The sequence below is a fragment of the Leptodactylus fuscus genome, chromosome 3 (genome assembly GCF_031893055.1).
Source record: "Leptodactylus fuscus isolate aLepFus1 chromosome 3, aLepFus1.hap2, whole genome shotgun sequence".
Taxonomy (NCBI): domain Eukaryota; kingdom Metazoa; phylum Chordata; class Amphibia; order Anura; family Leptodactylidae; genus Leptodactylus; species Leptodactylus fuscus.
Genome location: NC_134267.1, coordinates 26,426,312 through 26,453,259, shown reverse-complemented (window position 1 = coordinate 26,453,259; position 26,948 = coordinate 26,426,312). Strand labels below are relative to the sequence as shown.

The 26,948-nt window shown below is 48.5% G+C and overlaps 1 protein-coding gene across 2 annotated transcripts; it reads left to right on the top strand.

Moving 5' to 3' along the window:
- On the top strand, positions 1-21,116 carry CAPN11 (calpain 11). Of its 2 annotated transcripts, XM_075267342.1 has the most exons (23): positions 1-171; positions 2,617-2,663; positions 7,299-7,552; positions 8,246-8,315; positions 8,966-9,084; positions 9,265-9,398; positions 10,179-10,347; positions 10,762-10,845; positions 10,962-11,047; positions 11,409-11,483; positions 11,718-11,878; positions 11,958-12,127; positions 12,637-12,648; positions 13,351-13,562; positions 13,942-13,981; positions 14,059-14,124; positions 14,206-14,263; positions 14,669-14,733; positions 19,196-19,264; positions 19,410-19,488; positions 19,878-19,994; positions 20,087-20,142; positions 20,538-21,116. In XM_075267342.1, the coding sequence occupies exons 2-23, from the start codon at positions 2,651-2,653 to the stop codon at positions 20,562-20,564; spliced, it is 2,136 nt and encodes a 711-aa protein (XP_075123443.1). In that variant the 5' UTR covers positions 1-171; positions 2,617-2,650; the 3' UTR covers positions 20,565-21,116. The 2 variants fall into 2 exon arrangements, with proteins under 2 accessions (XP_075123443.1, XP_075123444.1); XM_075267343.1 differs by lacking the exon at positions 2,617-2,663.
- Positions 21,117-26,948: the final 5,832 nt, after the last annotated feature.

Below are 26,948 nucleotides of genomic sequence, written 5' to 3'. Positions count from 1 at the left end.
TGAGAATGAGGGAGTGACTGAGCTGATACAAAGTATCAGGCGGAGGCTGCAGGGATTCCTCCTATACACTTATATACATATATACACACACATCTATATATCTATCTATAGCGCTATATACAGGGCCCAGCCCGGCGTCACCGGACACAGGCAGCTGCACAGCGGACACCAGTGAGTATTATTAACCCTCTGTAGTGCGGGGCACACCCAGCTCTGCGGGGAAACTGACACCACTTAACCCTTTCCCGTCCCTCACTGCAGAAGGGAATCCTCTTGCTCCTTCCTCTTCCTAAACTTCTCCCTGCTCTCCATTAACCCTGCTCTGCCCCCTGGACACGGGATCCCCTCTCTAGTTTATTTTGGGTGGTGCAGATTTCCCAGAACCCCCCAGGGCAGCTGGCGAGGGGCCCGGGTTATTGGTAGAACTTCCGTGAGGATGTGCAGGGGCCCCAAAAAGACAAGAACAGCCCATTAAAGGGACACTCCATCTGCAGTCTGTCCTCTAAGCCAAACTATCACTCCCTGTTATCAGCCATTTCAGGCTGATGTCGTATAAATCAATGGGATGTGTGAGAGGAAGTGTAAGGGCCCCCGGGGGCCACATAGTCATTATCGCATGTCACGTGGGAACCTGCTATAGCTGAATGATGTCAGACATGAGATATATATATAGTGTGCCGATCTCATGTCTGATCACATCATATTAGTGATGTCAGTAACAGGGGGCGGGGCTGTGACAACCTCTCAGACATGATATATACAGGCTGGTTGTCAGTAGTAATAGATGAATAGCTGTACTGCAGTATAAGGTGTGCGGATCTGATGAATGTCACTATAGGTGCGGGATAATGTTGGGTGGAGTTGTCCTTTAATCCTTACCTCGGGCTGCTCATAGTTTCTCTACTCTTCATGCAGTTACTACTCCTGTCATTGTCTGGTACAGGAAGGGTGATCTCTACATCATGGTGTGTGGACAGCTGGGTGACATGGGGGAGGAGAGTCACCATTGCTATGAAAACCTTGCAGGGATTGTTCTGTATTCTTGGGCTGGGGGGTTAGGGGAGGTTATGATGGGGGGACTACATCTGACACTGCAGGATGTGAATCAGCCGGCAGGTACACAGGCAGAGCTGCCAGGCTCTTATATTTGCCTGTTATCTGCGGTGTTGCCTCCCTGTGTGATATTTACCTATCTCAGGCCCCGCGCCTTCATATATTTTATTAATCCTCACCATTATCCAGATCTCTGCTTAGGCGCTCACCCCATACAGAGCTCGTCCTGCTCTCAGATGAGGGTTTGTTACAATGATATCCAGTCTAGACAATGCTCTGTGAGCTGAACAGACTGATACAGTGTAGCAAATTAGCCATGAGATTCTCGCAGCCATTGTAACAAACCCTCAGCTGTGAACAGGACTAGGCATTACTTGGTGTACACAGTCCTGGGCAGAGCTTTATGTTGCTGCTGTGTTCAGCTCAAAGAGCATTGTACGTTGTAACAAACCCCCAGCTGTGAGCAGGATGAGGCCTGCAGCCGCTCCTGTGTGAGTCTTCTCTGACGCCTGTACACACACAGCTCAGATATTCAGGGAATGTGAGAAATGTTTTCAGTGTCTTCCTCCAGCTTTGGAGACATCATGGCCGCTATCGTCTCCCCTCTACTGCTGTGTACAAAGGGACATTACCAGGACGTCTCGCTGCGGTCTCTGAGATTGTGGCCGCACGTCCTGTTGTCACATTGTGCCGAAATGTCAGAACACCAAAATCTGTGACAAGTAGAAGAGCCGCTCTGACACCTGCTGTTGTGGGGGTGTTAGATTGTCAGCTCCTGTGGTCATCAGGCTGGGGTGGTATATAGATATGGCGGTGGTCGCTTCCTCTCTAATCTCCAGGACTTCGCCGGTTTCCGGTAACTGATATGGACGCTGTCTCTCTAGATAACTGGAGGGAAATTCATCCTGTAAATATTTATCTGGATACAGAAAGACACATGGTCGGTTCACTGACAGCAAAGGTCCAAGAGGGAGAATGGTAGATGGTCCGCCATTTGCCACTGGTTACCCCTCCCCCGATACACCCCAGCGCTATATATTCCTCATAATGCACTGATTGCAACAAACCCTAAACCAGATATTTTGTGGCTCCTCCATATTGTACATGTATAGCTTTACTTATTTGGGGTGATGTTGGACCCCATTGTGGTTCCAGATTTCAGACCCAGCACTATTACACCCTGAGCTGGGAGTGACCAGTACAGATGGCTGTATCCTGGGCGTATAGAATCACATGTAGTATATCCTGGCAGCTCCATCCTCTATTGGGGCAGTAGAGTTGTCACTGTATCCGTAAGGCCTGTATATTGTAGCCTTATACATAAGATATATAACCCCTCCCCCCTCTCATAGACCTGCAGTCAGAGTATGCTCTGCAGTGGGGTCAGGAGGGGTGGGGGTAGCTGGACCAGTATTAGCAGTGGTTATATGGAGGTCTCAGTGGCCTGTGTAATACCCGGTGGGCTCTGTGACCTATGACCTTTGTGTCTTTTTTTGCCTTTCTCACCATCTTTCCTTTCTTTTTATAACGCTTACCTGCAATCAACATCTCTGCGGCTTCCAGCTCTCACACTCACTGCTGCTCGGACTAATCACTCATGGCCTTCTCAGGTAGGTAGGTGGTAGATCTGCCCCGGTGCTGGTACCATCTGGTGGAGGGACAGTAATGGTGGACTGCGCGATCTGGATGGGTCCTACATGGAGTATTGTGATCACGTAATTACCTATAGAGGATGGCATGGAGATGACGGAAGAGATGGAGGCTGCCATGGGGGAGGGGGGAGAGGGTGCCAGGGGGTGGGGACAGGGCAGGATCGGAATATGTTTTAGATCCGTTACATAGAGTATCAGTCAGGAGGTCTAAGCCCAAAAATGGGGGACTACATGGAGGAGCTATCTCATGAGGGACTGTATGGGAAGGAGACTATATGTGGAGATAACAGACTAGAGCATTATACAAGTATAAACATGTCTCACAGGACTGTATGTGGTGGAATCTCATGATGAGACTGTACAGATAGATATGTGATGGGGTGCGCTATATGGGGACAGTGCAAGGAGATATCTGATGAGGACAGTATGGAGAGATATCTGACAAGAACTGTACAGGTAGATATCTAAGGACTGTATAGAGAGATATCTAATGGGGACTGGACTGTACATAGATATCTGATGAGGCTTGTACAGAGAGATATCTGAGGACTGTACAGAGAGCTATCTGATGGGGACTGTATGGAGAGATATCCGATGGGAACTGTATGGAAAGATATCTGATGAGTATTGTACAGAGAGATATCTGAGGACAGTATGGAGAGATATCTGATGAGGACTGTACGGAGAGATATCTGATGGGGACTGTACGGAGAGATATCTGATGGGGACTGTACGGAGAGATATCTGAGGATGGTATGGAAAAATATCTGATGGGGACTGTATGGAGAGATATCTGATGAGGACTGTACGGAGAGATATCTGATGGGGACAGTACGGAGAGATATCTGAGGATGGTATGGAAAAATATCTGATGGGGACTGTATGGAGAGATATCTGATGGGGACTGTATGGAGAGATATCCAATGGGGATTGTACGGAGAGATATCTGATGGGGACTGTATGGAGAGATATCTGATGGGAACTGTATGGAGAGCTATCTGATGGGGACTGTATGGAGAGATATCTGATGGGGACTGTATGGAGAGATATCTGATGGGGACTGTCCAGAGAGATATCTGATGGGGACTGTATGGAGAGATATCTGATGAGGACATTACGGAGAGATATTTGATGGGGACTGTATGGAGAGAGATATGATGGGGACTATAGGGAAAGATATCTGATGGGGACTGTATGGAGAGATATCCAATGGGGATTGTACGGAGAGAGAGATCTGATGGGGACTGTACGGAGAGAGAGATCTGATGGGGACTGTATGGAGAGATATCTGATGGGGACTGTATGGAGAGATATCTGATGGGGACTGTATGGAGAGATATCTGATGGGGACTGTATGGAGAGATATCTGATGGGGACTGTATGGAGAGATATCTGATGGGGACTGTATGGAGAGATATCTGATGGGGACTGTATGGAGAGATATCTGATGGGGACTGTATGGAGAGATATCTGATGGGGACTGTATGGAGAGATATCTGATGGGGACTGTCCGGAGAGATATCTGATGGGGACTGTATGGAGAGATATCTGATGAGGACATTACGGAGAGATATTTGATGGGGACTGTATGGAGAGAGATATGATGGGGACTATAGGGAAAGATATCTGATGGGGACTGTATGGAGAGATATCCAATGGGGATTGTACGGAGAGATATCTGATGGGGACTGTATGGAGAGATATCTGATGGGGACTGTATGGAGAGATATCTGATGGGGACTGTATGGAGAGATATCTGATGGGGTCTGTATGGAGAGATATCGAAGGACTGTACGGTGAGAGAGATCTGATGGGGACTGTACAGAGCGAACGTGTTACAGGGTGCACTGTATGGAGAGAGGTGACATGGTAGACTTGTAGAGAAGAGACTTGGAATAAGGTGGACTGTATGGCGGGAATTGTGACGTGATGGACTATATGGAGAGACGTGTGACAGGGTGGATAGAAGGAGAAAATACATGACAGTGGAAATTGGTGAGAGATGTGGGACGGGGTGAACTGTATGAATGGGGTTATGGGGTGGACAGTACAGAGTGACGATATCTAATGCGGTTTTGTCATCTCGCTGCGCCCATGTTTAGGGGGAGACAATATCTCTCATCTCACAGTGTCTTGTGTGTACGGCGACTTACTAACCCCCTAGCAGTAAGTCTTCACACCCCGCACAGACCCGGCCTCTTCCTTGGGTGGGCAGGGCAGGTAAATATTTACATAATTAGTCATTATCGATCCTTATTAGGCATCCGGGTGACTCTGCAGGAGGATTCTGGGTAATCTCTCCTCATCTAAACACGAGGTCTGGAGAGACGGCGACAGCTGGAAACCTCCCGAGTCCCTCAGGACCTAAACTGCACAGTATGGAGGGACGCTGCGAGATATTGTGTCCCATCCCTCCTAAACCATGATGTCGCAGTGCAGTGATGTCATCATTTCTAGCCCAGGGGTTATAACGGTGGAGATACATTATAACATGACTGTAGATGGGGCAGGTCGCTGGCTCTGGACTTCCGCTTCATTTACTGCTGGGCTTTGGCTCAGGATCAACGCTGACTCAGTGCCCAGCTATGGACGAGGCCTGGATGTATTCTCCATATATGATCCCCTCCTCCACCCTGGTTACCGGCCGCCCAGCAGAGGGGCTGCAGATGTGGGTGCTGCCCGGGGGATCTGCACCAGATATAATGACGCTCTCCTTATAATCTCTTGCTATAATCTTATATATCCTGCAGATTATTATACCGCTGTCTTCTCTGCAGATCATCGCCCTAAGTGCATGGTCTTACATTCTGCAGAGGACTTCGCACCTCTCACGCCCGCAGATCTGGCTCCTTTGTGTAGATTGTCGCTGTGTACATAAGATTCTGGATTAATTTCCCGTCGGGGAGGGAGAATGGCCCAAAGTAAATATTCTCCATAACCTGTAGTCAGAGCGGGAGGGGGAGATGCTGAGGTGTTGATGGCCTCAGCCCAGCCGTGCCTCATGGTTCTGGGTCTACCTTATACTCTGACTGGATGTGTGTGGTGACCCGGGGCGGACTGGACATCTCCTCCATCACACCACCTACCAGTGTCACACTGAGGTTTCTTGGGCCCCCAGATAAGATGATTCTGAGGGCCCACCCTCCAAAGACCACCAGGAAATAGACCATAATGCCCTTGAAATCTTCTGCTGGATCAATTTTGGGTCCATCGGTGGATTCTCCTGTACTCTGTACTCTACATTGCCATCCATTGTGGTAGACCAGACACTCCATCAAATACACACAGGGTAGGCATCACCAGCTTGGCATATCCTCTGAACTGCCGGGAAGGACGACCCCATCTGGTATGGACCAGTCGCAGTGTGGCCATGTTGGTTGGGCACGCCAATTCCACCACAGCCCAAAGCAAGATGATCTAAAGCAGGGATAGGGAACCTTCGGCTCTCCAGCTGCTGTGAAACTACAACTCCCAGCATGCTCCATTCACTTCCATGGGAGTTCCAAGAACAGCAGAGCAAGTATGCATGCTGGGAGTCGTAGTTTTGCAACAGCTGGAGAGCCGTACGTTCCCTACCCCTGATCTAAAGTATCAGATATACAACTCTTACTTTCTTGAGGACCTACACAGGAGAGCCATGTGACCACAGGTCCTGCACGATGCAACACAATGCAATACAATAAGGGCTCCGGTTGCCTATATTGTAATGTAGTTTGTTGCAGATTTTCATTGTGAATTCCATGCTGTACACTCGCCCTTATCACTACAGTAGCAGTGGTATAAAGTAGCGTATGATGTCATCAGAGTACAACACGCTCTAGTGACACCAACAAGCTGAGAACGTACTAGTGACATTGCTGTCTATGCCCTACACATGGTAGATGACTGGCTGCGGTGTCTGTTCTTATCTCAGCTCCAGCAGGAACAGCAGAAACTGCACTCACTAGTGATCAGGTGGCAAAACGTTCAGATTCACAGCAGGCTGTAAACTGAGATGGCTCACAACTGACCTCTAATGGCCAGTATAAAAATTGTAATATGTCATCATTTAGTCTACCCTGGAGAATTGAAGGTTGACTCTTAATATAGTTCAAGTTTGTTGAAGAAATCAGAGGACCCCAGACAATGGTCAGAACCACCGATAAATTACCCAGGGTCTGTATGAGCCTGCCCCCTGAGCCCTGCAGTGTTGTCTGCTAAATGCTATGGGTGCAATTATTTTCAGCAATATAGGCATAGCTTATCATAGGTCACTGTCTACTATTTATCTGGGCAAACTATTTTCCGAGCATGCTATTCACTACTTTTTGTGCACCATATTTATCTGACTGTATACAAGAGTAATCTGAGCAGACTATGCATTAATAATCTTTATCTGGGCACCCCCGCGCGCTCTGTCCCTGGGCACCCCCGCGCGCTCTGTCCCTGGGCACCCCCGCGCGCTCTGTCCCTGGGCACCCCCGCGCGCTCTGTCCCTGGGCACCCCCGCGCGCTCTGTCCCTGGGCACCCCCGCGCGCTCTGTCCCTGGGCACCCCCGCGCGCTCTGTTTCTGAGCACACAGTGCACTCTAACCATTCTGTATTTTCTTTTAGGGCACAAGATGATGCCCTTTGGTGGGATCGCATCAAAGCTGAAGATCGATCGGCTGAGGGCGTCGGGTGTGGGATCCCACGACTGCGCCGTAAAATACCTCAACCAAGATTTTGATAGTTTGCGTCAGGAGTGTCTAGAGAACGGCACTCTTTTTGAAGACCCCCACTTTCCAGCTGCAACCTCCTCCCTGGGCTTCAAGGAGCTCGGTCCTGGCTCTAGCAAAGTACAAGGGGTCCGATGGAAGCGGCCATCAGTGAGTACCACTGTGGGGTCTGCCATGAGGCCTTATAGTGTAGAGGAGTCCTGTATACTGGGGTATCTATAGAGACTCAGCATATCGCACCCTCCAGTCTTATACTATTAGGGATGGAGAGATCTGACTGTGGAAGGGAAAATTAGTGGGGGTGGAGGAGGGGTGATCTATAAGGTGAGGTGGGCCCCATAAATAATCTGCCCCATGGCACAGGCACCTTTTACCATTATACAAAGATTTCTTCTGTCTTATTTCTCATTAAGTCTGCCTTTGGTCTCAGACCCTGGACCTGGTGTCCGAGAGGCAGGAACCCTAATATTTGAGCCTCAGACCCAGCTCCTCAATGAGATTTCTCTGACCTAAACCTGCACTAGTGTTTCTTTACCTGGATATTGTATAGACATACAGGGATCTATCTCTATATACCAGGACCTTATACATGGGAATATACTGCAGAGACAGGGAAAGTCTCGCTATTCAGACCGTCTGTGGCTCAACCATTGCAGTGTCTGCCCTCATACAGGAGGTTCAGACTCGAGACCCAGAAAAAAACTGTGAAAGGTTCTCCCCGGTTCACATCTCTGCCTTAAAGTAATCAGTCACCTCAATTCTGGGGAGGGGGTGTCTGATTGGGGGAGGGGCATAGTAATTTTCCCTGATCTGATAATGACCACCTGAACATTCTCTCTGCAGGAAATAGTCTCGGATCCACAGTTCATTGTTGGTGGAGCCACCAGAACCGACATCTGTCAGGGAGCCCTGGGTGAGTCTGGGCCTTGGGATATAAACACTACATCTCCTACAATACAATGCAGCACAGCATGCATTCATAGATACAGGACCAACAGGGGGTGATAGAGAGATGTGAGATCCTGCAGCCTAAGCGCTAAGAGGACTGCAACTCCGGAGGTGACAGGAGTATGATTTGTGTATTAGTATCAGGGGCCACTTCTCACTGTTCTGGAATGTGATTGGCTACCACATGGAACCACAGGTAGCCATTCTATACAATAAAGTCTCATAGAACGTCAGGACAAGAGCCAGATCCTCCCGTCCACCCTGCACTGTGGCCTGTGCCCGGCGGCGGCTCAGCGGCTAATAATAGACAGTGCATTGCTGGTTAATCCTTAACTCCTTCAGTGCTGGGCAGAATGTCTCCCAACATAAAGAGAAAGGGGCGGGGTGGAAGTAGTATTATTCTTCATGCAAATAAAACATTTACACAGCAGTCTATGTAGGGGCCACTTACTTATTATCCTAGTGTCAGGGGTTGGGTCATCATGGTGGCTCCGCAGCTTCTTCTGACGGTTCACCAGAACATGTCATATGTTCATGTAATGAGGGGGTCCAGCCATGGTTCACCTCCTTGGTGGTTGGTCTGGGGTCCTGATAGTTGACGTCTTGATCTTGCAGGTGACTGTTGGCTTTTGGCTGCTATCGGATCCCTGACGCTGAATGAGGATCTTCTGCACCGCGTCGTCCCTCATGGGCAGAGCTTCCAGGAGGATTATGGAGGAATTTTCCATTTCCAGGTATGATACAGGATAGCTGGGACACTAAACCATGTGCACTATGATCATGTGCGCCATGTGTGCCCATCTATACCTGCCAACCTGCGCCCTACACTGAATGGACTGGGATTGAGGTTATAGAGACAAGCTAGGCCTTCCATGTCCTTGTCCTCACCGTGTACACCTTCTTCTTGTCTGTAGATCTGGCAATTTGGGGACTGGGTAGACGTGGTGATCGATGACCGGCTGCCGGTGAAGGATGGAGAATTGGTCTTTGTTCACTCAGCCGAGTGCTCAGAGTTCTGGAGTGCCCTGTTGGAGAAGGCCTATGCCAAGTAAGAAACCACACAACCCCCAATGAGGCAGCGGGTGACCCAGCGTAGCCCTCCAAGGTGGGGGCTGACCCAGCGTAGCCCTCTAAGGTGGCAAGTGACCCAGCATTGCCCTCCAAGGTGGCGGGTGACCCAGCATAGCCCTCCAAGGTGGCAGGTGACCCAGCATAGCCCTTCAAGGTGGCAGGTGCTTTTTACTTTTCGTCTCCAACCAAAGGGATATGGAAATCCTTGCACAGGGCTTCACACATTGATCTCTGGAGGAGGACATTACTACAAAAAAGTGAGTTGGGCTGTGTGCTCAAATATATTTTCTCCAAGGCAAAGTGTGACTCTACTATACTCCAGTAGTGGCGTAACTACCACCATAGCAGCGGAGGCAGCTGCCACAGGGCCCAGGACATTAGGGGCCCGGTGACAGCTGCTACCGCTGCTATCATTATACTCGGGGGTCTTTTCGGACCCCTGAGTATAATGATTGGCGGACCAGGAGAGGTAAGAAACATAAAAAACACTGTTACTTACCTCTCCACGATCCGTGCAGACTTCGGCCTAGTCGTCTGACGTCTCATGACCCCGGCCTGCGTCCTGGGTTATGTGACGTCTGATGTAATTGAAGATCGACTACTTTGGATTCCGACAGCATAGGAGACGGGAGATAGGTGAGTAACATTCCTAGTTATGCCACTGCCGATGGCATATTATTTCTTGCACTCTGTGTCGCTGATACTATCCATTATTTTGGTGTATCTGGGTAACCATGTTCCTCCCTCTCTCCTCCAGACTGAATGGTTCCTATGAGGCCCTCTCTGGAGGGAGCACCACGGAAGGGTTTGAGGACTTCACTGGTGGTGTCGCCACCATGTATGAACTGAGAAAAGCTCCACGAGATCTGGACAAAATCATCAGCCGAGCTCTGGAGCGAGGATCCCTGTTGGGCTGCTCAATAGATGTAAGAAGCCGCTCATCTTCTTGGATATTCACTTATGAGATAGTTTGTATACTTTATAGTATGCTGTTGTCATCTGTTATCAGTCACCTGAAAGCCTATTAATGTGTTTTAGCTTGTTAATAACAACAACATCCATGGGAGGAATCTTTGCCCAATCCCACTGTAGCCGCGCTCACAGACACTTCCGGATAGTAATGACCACAGAATACTGTTATCATGAGATATGGTTAATATATTACTCTGGGGACTTTCATAACGTGGCCATGTGGGGTAGCTGTGGGTGGATCTGTGGTCTCTTGGGCTCCCCAGCCATTTCTTTCTTACTGGGCTCTGTGTGGCCCCCATGGCGGTGCCCTTATAGATGTTTTCTTCTCCCCATCTCTTTCTAACCTGACTTTTTTTTTCTTTTCTTAGATTACAAGTGCCTTTGACATGGAATCTGTTACCTTCAAGAAGTTGGTGAAGGGTCATGCGTATTCTGTTACAGCTCTCAAGGAGGTGAGGACGGTGATGGGGGCACAGCAGCCAATATATGGAGAGGATGGAGTTTGCAATGATCTTCTAACATGTGCATTAGACACGAGCATCTCAATTGTCATCTTCTCTGGTATCAGGTGAATTATCGAGGTCGGGTGGAGAAGCTCATCCGTATTCGCAATCCTTGGGGCCAGGTGGAGTGGACGGGAGCCTGGAGTGACAGGTAAGAAAACTGACCGAAATCTGTACGTCATGGTAGGCTTTGTAGGACCTGGCGAGGACTTCTAACTGAAATTTCTCAAGACCTTGTGTTTTCTTCTGCATGTCCTACCCTCAGTGTGGGTATTCAGGCTCCTGAATGTCTTCTGTCTTGTTGTTGACCTTCTTCTTCTTCTGGTGGACCTGATGATTGCCAGAACTGATGATGTCTCTTTCATTGATCAGCTTTCAATTGTAATGCATAGCAGTGGTTTCCATCAGTTATGAGTTTACTATACCTGCGGCTATCACAGCATGATGGGAGTTGTAGTTTCATACCTGTTACACACAAATGATGAATGACCCTTGTCCGTTGTCTTGTGTAGCTCTTCTGAATGGAACGAGGTTGATCCTTCAGAGCGAGAAGACCTGTGTCTAAAGATGGAAGATGGCGAGTTTTGGTGAGTGATCAGACTATGTTCTATATGAGGGCTCTTCCAGTCTTTGGTCTTTCATGAGTTATTCCTATCGTTACATCAATGATGGGTAAGACGTTGCCACTTAAGCGATGGATTGGGTCAATTTATAAGAGTTCCTTAATAAACGGCCAGAACTTCAGTTTCCGCCACCAGTCCTTCTACTAATCCCCCATTGTCTGTATAGTGTTCCACTAACTCCTCTCTGCTGTTCCTCAGGATGTCCTTCCAAGAGTTCCTGCGCCAGTTTTCCCGACTGGAGATCTGTAATCTCACCCCCGATGCACTCAGCAAAGATGAGCTCAGCAAGTGGCACACAAACATGTACGAGGGGACCTGGCGGAGGGGCAGCACTGCAGGGGGCTGCAGGAATAATCCCGGTAAGGGGAGTAGGGTGGTCCCTGTACCCCACTACATTTAATAGGCACAGGTACTCACTAAGGCACTCTCTGGTTGCAGCCACTTTCTGGATCAACCCTCAGTTTAAGATCACACTCCTGGAAGAGGACGACGACCCTGATGACAACGAGCTGGCCTGCACCTTCCTGGTGGCACTCATGCAGAAAAACCGGAGGCGGGAGCGGAGAGTTGGTGGAGACATGCACACCATCGGCTTTGCGGTGTATGAGGTGAAGTCCCGCAGGATGCAGATTATTGGGGGTGGGGTCTCAATGATTGGGTCATGAATGATATTTTAAAACTAGTCCTATATCAGTCCATGCGTCCGATTCCCGCGTTTCCGTGATAAGGAGGGATCTTTAAGAAGTTTTACTGTTATGTAACATTGGCGATAAGGTTGTATGAAGACCAAAGTCCTCCAATTCCAACCTATAAATCTACCAAGGTGATCCAGAGCCAAAAAACTCCCTCGAGACTGACGCCAATGGCTCCTATATAAAGGCAATTGGACTAAATCTCTGGAACAGCATCCTATCCCAAAAACTCTAGTTCTCATAACCAATGATTCTTCAAGAAAATCAACCAGGTCCTGATTGTTATGACCACATCTTGTGGCAGTGAAGTCTGTAGTCTGAGCTCTTACTGTAAAGAATCCTGCCTATGACTATGGTCAAACCTTGTTTCCTCTAGAAGGTTCCACCATCTGATTCCTTGTATTCTTTCTTCCTTTCTCCTTTAGGTTCCTGATGAGGTACGTGAAGCTCACATGGAGGTACAAGGATGGGGTGTGCAGCTGCGCATATTTTGGGGTTCAGCATTTAATGGTTAACACCAGAAAGTGTCTAAAGACGGCCCGTATACTAGGAGCCGCTGTACATCCGGGCTGGTAGATTTGGTGATGACTGTCACCTGGAGACTTGGGTCTGGTTGGGAATGGCTCCTGAACTCTTCCATTCCATTCTCTTTTCCTTGTTGTCCTGTCTTCTATTTTGTCTTCTTTCCTCTTCTCCCTCCTCTTGCTCGTTTTCCTTCTCCTTTTTCCCTTTCTCTTCTCTCATCTTCCTCTTGTTGTTCCATGTCCTTTATCTTTTCCTTTCTTACCTTCTTCTTCTCCATTATCTTCTTCCTTTTATCTTTTCCTTTCTCTCCTTGCTCTTCCTTCATAATATCCTTCTTCTTTTCCTTTGTCTTTTTCATCTCCTTTATCGTCTTCTCCTTCCTCTTCCTCCTTTACCTTCATCCTCTTCCACTTATCTTTTCTGCTTCCTCTTCATCTTCTTGTTCTTCCTCCTTTTCCACCATCCTCTCCTGCTTCTCCTTTATCTTTTCTTCCTCTTCACTTTCTCACTCTTCCTCCTCCTCCTTCTCGTCCTTTATTTTACCTCCTTCCCTTGTAGATATCACTTTCTCCTGATTCTGATTTCTCATTGTCTTGCTTTGTTTCTTCCCGTAGTTTAAGGGCTGCCAGAACGTTCATCTTAAGAAGGATTTCTTCCTGCGTCACCAATCCTGCGCTCGCTCTGAGACCTTCATAAACCTGCGAGAAGTGAGCACCCAGATCCGCCTGCCCCCCGGAGAGTACATCGTTGTCCCCTCCACCTTCGAGCCGCACAAGGAGGGAGACTTTGTGCTGAGAGTCTTCACTGAAAAACAGTCTGAGACAGAGTGAGTGTGGGAGGAGCCAATCCTGGTAGAGGGTGGAGTCTATTGTGCTCCAATATAGTAGGGTCTGCCCTATATTATAATAGCCACCCCTGCACCACCAGAGTGTTCGCACCCTGTGTATAATCTACAGCACAGATCTGACATTAACTGACCCCTTATACACTAATCACACCTAGAGCTGCTGCTACATCATGTTTTATGCTCCTGTCACATCTAGAGTAGCACTCCCAGCTCAGAGGCTAAATAATGTATTCTAGTTACATATAGACCTGCATTTGCTGTGCTGCTGTTACACCACAATTCAGATTCTTGGGTGTATTATTGGGGTGCAGAGTGTTGGGGTTCAGCTTCTCATCCCTTGTTCTTCTTGTTTCACCAGGGAGCTGGATGAGGAGGTGTCTGCAGATCTTCCTGATGAGGTAGGACACGGACTGTACACCGCTGTGGTATATGTTGCTCCTCTCTGCATTTTTGATGGTCTGATGTTTCTTCTCAGGAGGAGATTTCCGAGGACGACGTTGATGATTCCTTTAAGAACATGTTCCAGCAGCTGGCAGGAGAGGTGAGTGGGGGAGGGGAGGGTTCTTGGGTTTTGCTGCTCTAGTCTGACCAGTAACTTACGGCGATTTCTGCTCCTCCTCAGGACATGGAGATCAGCGTCTTCGAGCTGCGGACTATCCTGAACAGAGTGGTGACAAGACGTGAGTGACCTGTGGCGGGTATACTCCAGCCACATCCAGAGCTGCACTCGGGCACAACAGTAATGCTACTCAACTCCCAGAATGCAGTGCACTTTCTGTATTGCATTATGGGAGATGTAGCTGTGTATAATGCCTGCTGTGAACATCACACCTCACAATACACCATAGACCCAGCAGGGGGCAGCAATGAGACGTGAAGCTCTGCAGCCTGAGTGCAGGAAACCAGCAGAATAGTGAGTGCAGCTCTGGAGGAGGTAACCATGGCTAGAATAGGGGTCTACAGCGATACCTGGTGTTGGTAGTGATGATGATGGCGGTGATTGATGATGAAGATGGTGATGATCATAGATTAAGGGTGGAGTTATCTTGGTCTTCACATTTCATTCCTTGTTTTCTTCCCATTAGACAAGGACCTGAAGACTGACGGGTTCAGCATGGAGGCGTGCCGGCAGATGGTCAACCTCATGGACGTATCCTTCACCTGTGATGGATTGATTGGGGGGTCGGGTTTGGGTCTTATCCATTTCATCATGGCCGCCCTCTTACTGTAACTGACCTGCTGTATGTTGGGTAAAAAATATGCAAATCTATTCTCCAGGATGTAATTAGGAGAACAGTGCACTCTGTACGCCGCCCTCTAGAGGGCAGCATCCTTAACATCATGCATGACTTAGTTAAAAAAGTCTATTTAATCATGATGCGGATTTAATTGTCAAATTAGTATTTCTATTCCAAAAGGAATGTATGTTGTGAGCTTGGTCTTCTATACTGTCTTATCTATTCTAGGACTCCTGCACTACTAACAGAACTCCCACTAGGGGGAGAGTATTAAAATATCAGCCACTAGAGGGCGCTGCTGCATTTGTAATTATACTTCTTTCTCGAAATATTTTGCTGGGGGACACAGCACCTTGGGTATAGATCTGGTCACTAGGAGGCGGACACTAGGGAAATTAAGGCAATTGGCTCCGCCTATGCAGGCTATACCCTGTCACTGGTAGAATGCTCAGGCAGTTTTTTTCCTAGTGTCGTAGGAGGCAGTCACCACCTGAGTCAGGTCTTTCTGTCTTGCATTGTTTTTCTTTTTCAGGGGCAGGGGGTTGTCAGTGTATATGTTACACTAGTCACACCCCCTGCGGGCGCAAGCGCTCTGTTACAGAGCGCCCTGCAGTCACCCAGTCCCCTGTTGCTGCATCAGCGGTTGGAGATTCCGGTGACCCCACTTTTGGTGCGAGGTATCACCGAGGGGGTGAGTCTGTGGCACCTGAAGATGCTGAACCAGTAATTATTAAAGGGCAGAGGTAAGTATTCTTTCTTACCCCTCTTCCCCCCCCCCCCCCCCTCTGCTTTTCTCTGTCTTCCCCCGGGTCTCTGGGGTCATGGCAGGTATGGGGGAGTGGAGGTGTGTGTCCTAGCTCCCTGGGTCCCCTTTTCTTACCTGCCAGCCAGGGAGATTATATCAGCGGCTGCGGCTTCTAATTGAGGCCGTGGCTTCGCCGGCGGATAGGCTGCAATAGGCCCTACCATGCCCCGGCCTTTCCTAGCCGCTTTGCCAGCTCCCCGCGGAAGCCGCGGCCTCTACTGAAGCTGCGGCCTCGCTGGCGGGTAGGACGCTAGCTTCTTCTGCGTCCGGTCTCTCCTGGCGCTGCCGGTGCAAGCCGTGGCTTCTATGCGAGGCCGCAGCTTCGCTGACGTGTAGGCTGCACTAGGTCCCGCTGTGTACCCGGGCATGCGGATGGCGCCAGGAACCGCGCGGCAGCTGAATCCTGGAGGCCGCCCATGGGGCGGAGGGCGGGCCTGGGTGTTCCTCCCAACTCTTTGTGCAGGAATCTTGCAGGAAGAACCTTGTTTGATGTGTCTCTTCCTGTTCTGAAGCCTGTTCTGGTTTTTCCTTGCAGTCACAGCTTTTGTGGATCTTTTTGTGCTGCTATCTGCAGCTGTTGGGGACGGTCTCCTTCTAGGATCTGGTAGGCTACCCTTTGGAGGTTGTTGTTTTTTCCTTTATAGCCGCCATGATTTTTCATGAGGAGTTTCCCTGGTTCCTGACGTTCCCCGTTATCTCATTCATGCCTGCTCTAGCTGCAAGCTAAAATGTCTTTACGGACAGGTTGTATCTATATGTGCTGTCTGTTGCCCCACTCTGCCCGCTCTGGAGTCTCCTGGCCCTTCTCCCCCTCACTAGTTTGGGCATTTTTTTTCCCCCAGGTTGGGTAACTTGGACAGATTTTTGTCAGTTTATGGCAGTATCTTGGAGCGGCTGTCCGCCCAGATTGGGGGTTTCCTCTGTCTGCATAGTTAGCAGCTGTGATTAAGGCCCTAAGAGGATTTTTCCTGTTTCCCTTAGGTCAACACAAAGGATCTGCACATGGCTCCTCCAGGACAGGTGGATCTAGGTCTCCTCCTGCTTACTCTGGCTATTCTGGGGACGTCTCTGACTCCCAATTGGAGTTCCAGTCAGGCACATTGGTAGCGGCTGCTGCGCAGGAGCATGTCTGTGCAGTGTGTGATACTCTTCAAATATTCGGCAGGATCAGTGGCTTCATCTGGCCCAGCCCCTGGTTGTCTCCAGGAGGTCTGATGTCCTGTTGCTTCCCGGAGTTATGCATTTCTAGGTGGACCGAGTCCTTTGCGGTGGTTCAGCCATTGCCAGGTTTTCTGGGGCTACCTATTTTGCCTCTAATAACTCTGCCTCTCTCAGTGGTGTCTCTGTTAGAAGGCTGGACTGTTTGGCTGGTCGGCCTTTTGTTTACAGCTGCTCTGTGCATCTCTCTTTTTTGCTGATAAGTCAGCTTTGCAGGTACCAGCGTTCTTCTTTTCGCTGTGTCCTGGGTTTATAGTATCACGTGAGGCAAACAGCTGAGGGCTGGTCTTGTTGATTATGTCAGCTCTGCAGATTTCCAATGTTCCTCCTCTTGCTGCGTCTTGGATTATTGGTATCACCTGGGGCAAACAGCTGAGGGCTGATCTTGCTGATGTGTCTGATTCTATACGCTTCTAATGTTTATGTGATCCTTCCCTTGAAGCGGTTTGCCAGTCTGCCAAGACCACTGCTGATGTTGTGGCTATATGTCACACGATTGTTTCGTTCCTGGAACGTTGAGCTTGCTTCTAAGATGATTGGGGTTGCTTCTTCCCCCCCCCCCTTTTTTTTTTTTTTTTTTTTTCTCATGTGAGCAGTGCCGTCCCTTTGGAAGGGCTTGGAGTAGCGGCTGGGGTTTGAGTTCCCTACTTTTGTCAGAGATGTTCAGAGTGTTCGCTCTTCTTTCCTCTTCAGGAGGCAATCTCCTTTGGATTCGTCCTCCAAGAAGCCCTCCAGCAAGACTAGTCCTGCTGGGCATCCCCGCTCTAGTCTCCAGCAAGCGGCCTTTCTTCTCTATTGCAGTCTCCATGCTTCAGCAGAGGGGGTGATTGTGCCCGTGCCTGCTTCTTCCAGGGGTTCTATGCCAGCCCGTTTACTGTTCCAAAGAAAGGACAGTTCTCTCTGTTCCTTTCTGGATCTGGAGTCTCTCAACAGGTTTTGTTCAAGTTCGAATCTTTTCGCATGGAGTCTCTGCTATTCGTGGTTGCTTTTATGGAACTGGGAATTCTCCGCTCCAGAGGTGTGGCTGTTGTCCCTGGAAGATATTCTGGTTAAGGCTGCCTCCAGGATGGACAATCTCTCCAAGTTACAGATCCCTCTGGATCTTCTTTGGTGGTTCAGCTGGCTGTTCTGCGAGGGGAAGTCCTGTCTTGTGCTTTTTAGCGCATGGAGGTTTCTGGATGTTTTTGGATTCTCATCTGGGCAAGATTCTTCCTCCAAAAACCAAGGTTTGAACTCTTCAGTCCAGTTCCAATTACTGTCTTTCAGCTGGCAATCTTGGCACGTTAAGGGCAGTGCCAGTCCAGCCTGGATCGCCTAACTCCCTGTTCCTTGAGTTCATCTCGAACTTCGTGGATGGCGCTCCTCCTGGGTTTTTTTTTTTATGGAGGAAGTCTTGTCTTCCATCCACTGGCAGGTGTCTTTGTCGATGCCAGTCTTTCGGGGGGGGGATGCAGAGTTCCGAGTCCAGGATGTTCTGGAACGGTGGTCCGGAAGGAATCCTCCAGTTCAATCTGTTGGAACTGAGTGCCTTCTTTCAGGCTCTGCGTACCGGACATCCCCCCCTTCTCCGGGGTCGGCCGGCTTGCTCTCAGTCCAACAGTTCCACCGCCGTCGCCTTCTTGACTCTTCAGGGTGGAAGGTGTGTTTTCCCTCTCTCGGGGACTGCTTTTGGACGTCCCAAGGTGCTGTGTCCCCCAGTGAAATATTACGAGAAAAAGTGATTTTTGTGTACTCGCCTGTAAAATCCTTTTCTTGTTGTTTGTGTACGGGGTTTTATTTCTTCACAAATTTAGGTTTGCTCATGGTTGTTGGTTCCATGTTTGTTTTCTTGTTTTTGGACTCTCTCCTACTGCTGTGGTACAAAACTGCCTGAGTGCACTGTCAGTGAGAGGGTACAGCCTGTGTGGGCAGAGCCAACTGCCTTTTTTCTCTAGTGACCAGGTCTATACCCAAGGTGCTGTGTCCCCCAGTGAAACAATGAGAAAAGGATTTTACAGGTGAGTAGACAAAAATCTGTTTTTTGCCACCTACTTTTATAAGAGCTGTGTAAATGTCTGCAGTCTCCCCCTAGTGGCATATGTGTATCAGGGTGCCTCGCCTTGTGGCAGACATGTAGTGGTGCACTCCCCATAGTGGCAGACGTATATCAGGGCGTTCCCCCTAATGGCAGATGTGTATCAGGGTGCCCCACTCTGGTGGCAGACGTGTATTGGGCGCTCCCCCTAGTGGCAGACACGTATTGGTAAATTCCATAAGCTCCACCCACACAAAGGTCACCATTACAGTATCTGCTCAGTGACCCCATCACACTGTGAGAAGTTTTGTCTGTTCTTTAACCGAGTCGCTCGCAGAAAGACGGTAGCGGGAAGCTCGGGATTGTGGAGTTCCAGATCCTGTGGAACAAAATCCGCAACTGGCTGGTAAGTGCTGGGGGAAGACGTCTGACTACAACTCCCAGCATGCATTGGGAGAGAACCAGAGGCTGAGACCCCTGATGGTTGGGTCACATGATGTTTCCTGGGCAGTAATAATAATAATTTGGGGCTATTTCTGGGCACCTTTCAGGGAGTCTTCAGGCAGCACGACCTGGACAAGTCTGGAACCATGAGCTCATATGAGCTGCGGATGGCCCTGGAGAGTGCAGGTAAGGGGGCCCGCAGGTGGAGTCTTCGCGGGTGTTGAGGGTCGTGGGAGGAGTCTTCCCTTGTGTAGTCTTCCCGGGTGTGGGGCCCACAGGTGGAGTCTTTCCAGGTGTTGAGGGCCACGGGTGGAGTCTTCCCAGGTGTGGGGCCCGCAGGTGGAGTTTTCCCGTGTGTGAGACCCGCTGGTGGAGCCTTCCCAGGTGTTGGGGCCACAAGTGGAGTCTTCCCGGGTGTTGGGGCCACAAGTGGAGTCTTCCCAGGTGTTGGGCCACAAGTGGAGTCTTCCCAGGTGTGGGGCCGCGGGTGGAGTCTTTCCGGGTGTGAGGGCCGTGGGTGGAGTCTTCCCGATTGTGGGGCCCGCAGGTAGAGTCACCATTTCCTTTCTCTCCAGGGTTCCGGTTGAATAATAAGCTCATGCAGGTTTTGGTCGCTCGCTACGCTGACAACGAGCTGGGCATCGACTTTGACAACTTTGTGAGCTGCCTGGTGAAGCTGGAGGCCATGTTCAGTAAGTCCCCTCCTGTCTCTACTCTAGACTGGCGGCCATCTTGGCAGAGCCCATGTGATATTTTATTTTTTGCATTTTTTTTTTTTGCCCAGAATTTTTCAAGAATATTGCCCCCGAGGGAGAAGCGGCAGAGATGAGCCTGGGAGAGGTGAGTGCAGGCAATATCATGGGGTAAGGTTCTGCACAGACTAAGCTGCTGCTCTCTGTTATTAGCCATCATTATGCTGTGAGGTTTTAGTTGTAATGAGTGTCCTATACAGAATGGCCACAAGGGGGCAGCAAACTACATGCAGAATCTTGTAATTCAGATCTGATAGTCAGGCCTGATCACCCTTAGCAGCCAATCAGAGCGCAGCTTGATCTCGTACATGGCGCTGGATAGATGAGAGCTTTGCTGTGATTGGTTGACATTGTATCTAGAAGGTTCATTACCATAAACAAGGGCAACAGAACATCAAATGACAGGAGTTCTTGGCTGATGCCCTGGTAGGGGCATTGGTGGGTTATTTACGTTTTAACCCTTTCTTGTCTCTCCTCTTGCAGTGGTTGACCCTGACGATGTGCGGATAGTTCTGCAGGCTTCACCCCCCCCTCCCCAAATCCCGGCCCTCAGGCGCTCCATGGTGCCCGCTCTCACTAACCTCATCCTATAGGGGACATAATCACTAGGACAGAAAACACGAAGACGCTGATCACATGATGACAAATATCCAAGAAAAAAGAAAAGTTCTACCCATTGCACTGCAACCAGACTTCCGGAACCAGCCAATTGGAGCCCTGACCCTGACACGAGGGGCTCCTGGTGCCTTGTAGATAATCATACATTTATGGCGGGGTGTCTGGTCCCGCCCACTGCAAAAATGGAGCTCCAGACGCTGCTTACCCCTGACCCCATATTAGCCTTTTGTAGCACCAACATCTGTGTATTAGGATTGGGCCGGCAGTGACCGGGCAGACGGGGGGCCCCCCGAATCGTCATCACCCCATGTCCTATACTGAAGGCCCCCACCAGTCAAGGGCTCAATACATAGTGGTGGGGGCGCCTGTCCTGGTGGGGGCGCTGCTGGAACTTGGAGACTGTTAGAGCATGTTAATAAAAAAAAAAAAAAACTCTGAAAATAATGTCCCCCCCTTATTTGTGACCTCCAAAATGTTACCTGAGACGTCTAAGAGGCAAAGACTAGGAAGACTGATACAATGTGTACACTGGAGTACAATATGGCAGTATTTGGTGTACAGTATATGACAACACTATTTAGGTGTACAGTATGGCAGTATGTAGGTACACAGTATGTGACAGCACTATTTAGGTGTACAATATAGCTGTATGTAGGTGTACAGTGTATGACAGCACTATTTAGGTGTACAATATGGCAGTATGTAGGTATACAGTATATGACAGCACTATATAGGTGTACAATATGGCAGTATGTAGGTGTACAGTGTATGACAGCACTATTTAGGTGTACAATATAGCTGTATGTAGGTGTACAGTGTATGACAGCACTATTTAGGTGTACAATATGGCAGTATGTAGATGTACAGTATATAAAAGCACTATTTAGGTTTACAGTATAGCAGTATGTAGGTTTACAGTATATGACAGCACTATTTAGGTGTACAATATAGCTGTATGTAGGTGTACAGTGTATGACAGCACTATTTAGGTGTACAATATAGCTGTATGTAGGTGTACAGTGTATGACAGCACTATTTAGGTGTACAATATGGCAGTATGTAGATGTACAGTATATAAAAGCACTATTTAGGTTTACAGTATAGCAGTATGTAGGTTTACAGTATATGACAGCACTATTTAGGTGGGCAGTATGGCAGTATGTAGGTGTACAGTATATAAAAGCACTATTTAGGTTTACAATATAGCAGTATGTAGGTTTACAGTATATGACAGCACTATTTAGGTGTACAGTATATGACAGCACTATTTAGGTGGGCAGTATGGCAGTAATTATGCATTCTCTTTTTTTATATATGGACTGTGTTGAGACTTCATTCCTGGCAAACTCCTGTTGGGCCCACATCCTGCCCCACAGACCTGTGATACCATATGAGGACAGTAGGGGCGCTGTGCTGCTTTCTCCTAATCCCCTGAGATCTCTTCTGCTATTTATATCATATGAAACAATGGAGAAATAGAAACTTATCCTGTGAGACCAAGAGGAAGTCACACACCCGAGCACAGCATACCATATACGCAAAGTACATGGTCAGTGTATAACTCCCATCATCCCCAACCCCAGGCGTTCACAAACCAATCTCTAATGTGAGCAATCAATCCCTGGACCTAACCTGTTCATACAAAGCAGACGTGATCAGTCAATCTCTGGCCCTAAATGTTTTATACAGAACAGATGTGACAACTCCCTACAGAATAGAATGAATGGTATGTCTGAGGGGCAACTCAGTGGTCACAACTGGACTCTCTGCAGTCTCTATACACTGGTCTCACTGCGGTATTCTCTACAGTCTCTACACATTGATCTCAGTGTGGTACTCTGCAGTCTCTACACATTGGTCTGAGTGAGTTACTCTCTGAAGTGTCTATACATTGGCCTGGGTGAGGTACTCTCTGCAGTCTCTATACATTGGTCTCACTGCGGTATTCTCTACAGTCTCTACACATTGGTCTGAGTGAGTTACTCTCTGAAGTGTCTATACATTGGCCTGGGTGAGGTACTCTCTGCAGTATCTATACATTGGTCTCACTGCGGTATTCTCTACACGTTGGTCTGGGTGAAGTACTATCTACAGTCTCTACACATTGATCTCAGTGTGGTACTATCTGCAGTCTCTATACACTAGTGCCAGTGTGGTACTCTTTGCAGTCTCTACACATTGGTCTGCGTGAGGTACTCTGCAATCTCTATACACTGTTCTCACTGCAGTATTCTCTGCAGTGTCTACACATTGATCTCAGTGTGCTACTCTTTGCAGTTTCTATACATTGGTCTGAGTGAGGTACTTTCTACAGTCTCTGCACATTGGTCTGGGTGAGGTATTCTGCACAGTCTCTATACGCTGGTCTCACTGTGGTACTCTCTACAGTCTCTACTCACTGGTCTGAGTGAGGTACTCTCTACAGTCTCTACTCACTGGTCTGGGTGAGGTACTCTCTACAGTCTCTACTCACTGGTCTGGGTGAGGTACTCTCTACAGTCTCTACTCACTGGTCTGGGTGAGGTACTCTCTACAGTCTCTACTCACTGGTCTGGGTAAGGTACTCTCTACAGTCTCTACTCACTGGTCTGGGTAAGGTACTCTCTACAGTCTCTACTCACTGGTCTGAGTGAGGTACTCTCTACAGTCTCTACTCACTGGTCTGGGTGAGGTACTCTCTACAGTCTCTACTCACTGGTCTGGGTGAGGTACTCTCTACAGTCTCTACTCACTGGTCTGGGTGAGGTACTCTCTACAGTCTCTACTCACTGGTCTGGGTAAGGTACTCTCTACAGTCTCTACTCACTGGTCTGGGTAAGGTACTCTCTACAGTCTCTACTCACTGGTCTGGGTGAGGTACTCTCTACAGTCTCTACTCACTGGTCTGGGTAAGGTACTCTCTACAGTCTCTACTCACTGGTCTGGGTGAGGTACTCTACAGTCTCTACTCACTGGTCTGGGTAAGGTACTCTCTACAGTCTCTACTCACTGGTCTGGGTAAGGTACTCTCTACAGTCTCTACTCACTGGTCTGGGTGAGGTACTCTCTACAGTCTCTACTCACTGGTCTGGGTAAGGTACTCTCTACAGTCTCTACCAGCTGTATTACAGTATAACATCGGCCAATTATCAGTCAGTGGGGATCACTGGGCACCGCTAATGTCTCTCATGTGACCGTTCTATTACTTCTTTCAGTTTTTCAGCTCTTCTGATGAAACAGAGATGTAGAGAAGGAGGGGAGCGGTGACAGTCTGCAGAGTATCCCTGGACCCCTCTGATTTGGCAGCACATTTGGGCCTCGGACATCAGAGTGTTCTTGGAATGCTGTGGCATTGGTCAGATGTTTGACTCTACAATCCTGGAGATCCCCTTTATATTATCAGGGTATGTGGGGGCCACATTCAGCAGAAATTCCCCCATTACAGGCTGGTGAGCGGCTACATGGCTGCTTCTCCCTGTGGTCGGAGGCTCCACAGATGGTCACGGTGAGGGGACAGCTGCTGCACTAAGGACGACTGATGGAAGGAGGGGGACAGCTGTGGAGGGGGGGCAGGACAATGGTCTGATTGTCCCTCAGCTGTTGTGTGTGATGTAAATATAGAATGTTGTGTGTATGGGGGGCTGAGGAGACGAGCGAGTGTCAGCTCAACGGGTCACGAGTAACCAGATCCTCTGTGTACAATACAAGACATGTCCTGATGTGTAGGTCATCGTGTGGAGATAATGGAGGACGAGATAACATATAATATAACTCATATCTGGTGATGTCACCGCCTGTATAATATAACATATACCTGGAGAGCGATGATGTCATCTCCTGTATAATATCACTGATATCTATTTTATAATATCACTGACATCTGGGGAGTGGTGATGTCACCTCCTATACAAAATCAATGATATCTGGAGAATGATGATGTCACCACCTGTATAATATTACTGATAATTTGTCTATACTATCACTAATATCTGGAGACCAGTGATGTCACCTCCTGTATAATATCAGTGATATCTGTAGGGCAGTGATGTCACCTCCTGTATAATATCAGTGATATCTGTAGGGCAGTGATGTCACCTCCTGTATAATATCAATGATATCTGTAGAGAAGTGATGTCACCTCCTGTATAATATCAGTGATATCTGTAGGGCAGTGATGTCACCTCCTGTATAATATCAATGATATCCGTAGAGAAGAGATGTCACCTCCTGTATAATATCAGTGATATCTGTAGGGCAGTGATGTCACCTCCTGTATAATATCACTGATATCTGTAGGGTGGTGACGTCACCTCGTCTATAATAACACTGATATCTGTACGTCGGCGATGTTTCCTCCTGTATAATAACACTGATATCCGTAGAGAAGTGATGTCACCTCCCGTATAATAACACTGATATCTGTAGGGCAGTGATGTCACCTCCTGTATAATATCAGTGATATCTGTAGGGCGATGATGTCACCTCCTGTATAATAACACTGATATCTGTAGGGCAGTGATGTCACCTCCCGTATAATATCACTGATATCTGTACAGCGCTGATGTCACTCACTCAGGGTTTTAGACCCAGTACAGTCATGCTAATGTTATGATGGGAATTAATTCTGGTGGCTGGAGAGTGCGGTGCCTGGTATGGGGTGAACGCCTGGAACGTGGGTGATACTTAGGGCTGTGGGTCATGTAGACTTTTCACACCCAGCACTTGTGGGGGAGTCAGGTGGTAGCAGCTGTCCGTCCTCACACCCAGTACAGGGGGCTCATTGTGTGCCCTGACATGTGCAGAAGAGCGGCCATACTGTGCACATATCTCACCTATCTCTGCCCACATTCCATGTGCTGCTGATACAGAAACAAGGAGAAGATACTATGACAATACCATGTATGAAGCAGAACAGATGACATCATCAGACAATGGAGAGAGGGCGGAGTCCAAAGAGAGGCTCTATACCATATACTATGGGAATTTATCAGTCATTTCAGGACAGGTGAATGCAATCTATTACTATCTGTTATCAGCCATGTCAGGAGAGGAGAGGCTGACTGTAGGACAGATGAATACAATCTATTACTATCTGTTATCAGCCATGTCAGGAGAGGAGAGGCCGACTGTAGGACGGGGGAATACAATCTATTACTATCTGTTATCAGCCATGTCCGGAGAGGAGAGGCCGACTGTAGGACAGGTGACTACAATCTATTACTATCTGTTATCAGCCATGTCAGGAGAGGCCGACTGTAGGACAGGGGAATACAATCTATTACTATCTGTTATCAGCCATGTCAGGAGAGGAGAGGCCGACTGTAGGACAGGTGACTACAATCTATTACTATCTGTTATCAGCCATGTCCGGAGAGGAGAGGCCGACTGTAGGACAGGTGACTACAATCTATTACTATCTGTTATCAGCCATGTCAGGAGAGGCCGACTGTAGGACAGGGGAATACAATCTATTACTATCTGTTATCAGCCATGTCAGGAGAGGAGAGGCCGACTGTAGGACAGGGGAATACAATCTATTACTATCTGTTATCAGCCATGTCAGGAGAGGAGAGGCCGACTGTAGGACAGGGGAATACAATCTATTACTATCTGTTATCAGCCATGTCAGGAGAGGAGAGGCTGACTGTAGGACAGGTGAGTACAATCTATTACTATCTGTTATCAGCCATGTCAGGAGAGGAGAGGCCGACTGTAGGACAGGGGAATATAATCTATTACTATCTGTTATCAGCCATGTCAGGAGAGGAGAGGCCGACTGTAGGACAGGGGAATACAATCTATTACTATCTGTTATCAGCCATGTCAGGAGAGGCCGACTGTAGGACAGGTGAGTACAATCTATTAATATCTGTTATCAGCCATGTCAGGAGGGGAGAGGCCGACTGTAGGACAGGTGAATACAATCTATTACTATCTGTTATCAGCCATGTCCGGAGAGGAGAGGCCGACTGTAGGACAGGTGACTACAATCTATTACTATCTGTTATCAGCCATGTCAGGAGAGGCCGACTGTAGGACAGGGGAATACAATCTATTACTATCTGTTATCATCCATGTCAGGAGAGGAGGGGCCGACTGTAGGACAGGTGAATACAATCTATTACTATCTGTTATCAGCCATGTCAGGAGAGGAGAGGCCGACTGTAGGACAGGGGAATACAATCTATTACTAACTGTTATCAGCCATGTCAGGAGAGGCCGACTGTAGGACAGGGGAATACAATCTATTACTATCTGTTATCAGCCATGTCAGGAGAGGAGAGGCCGACTGTAGGA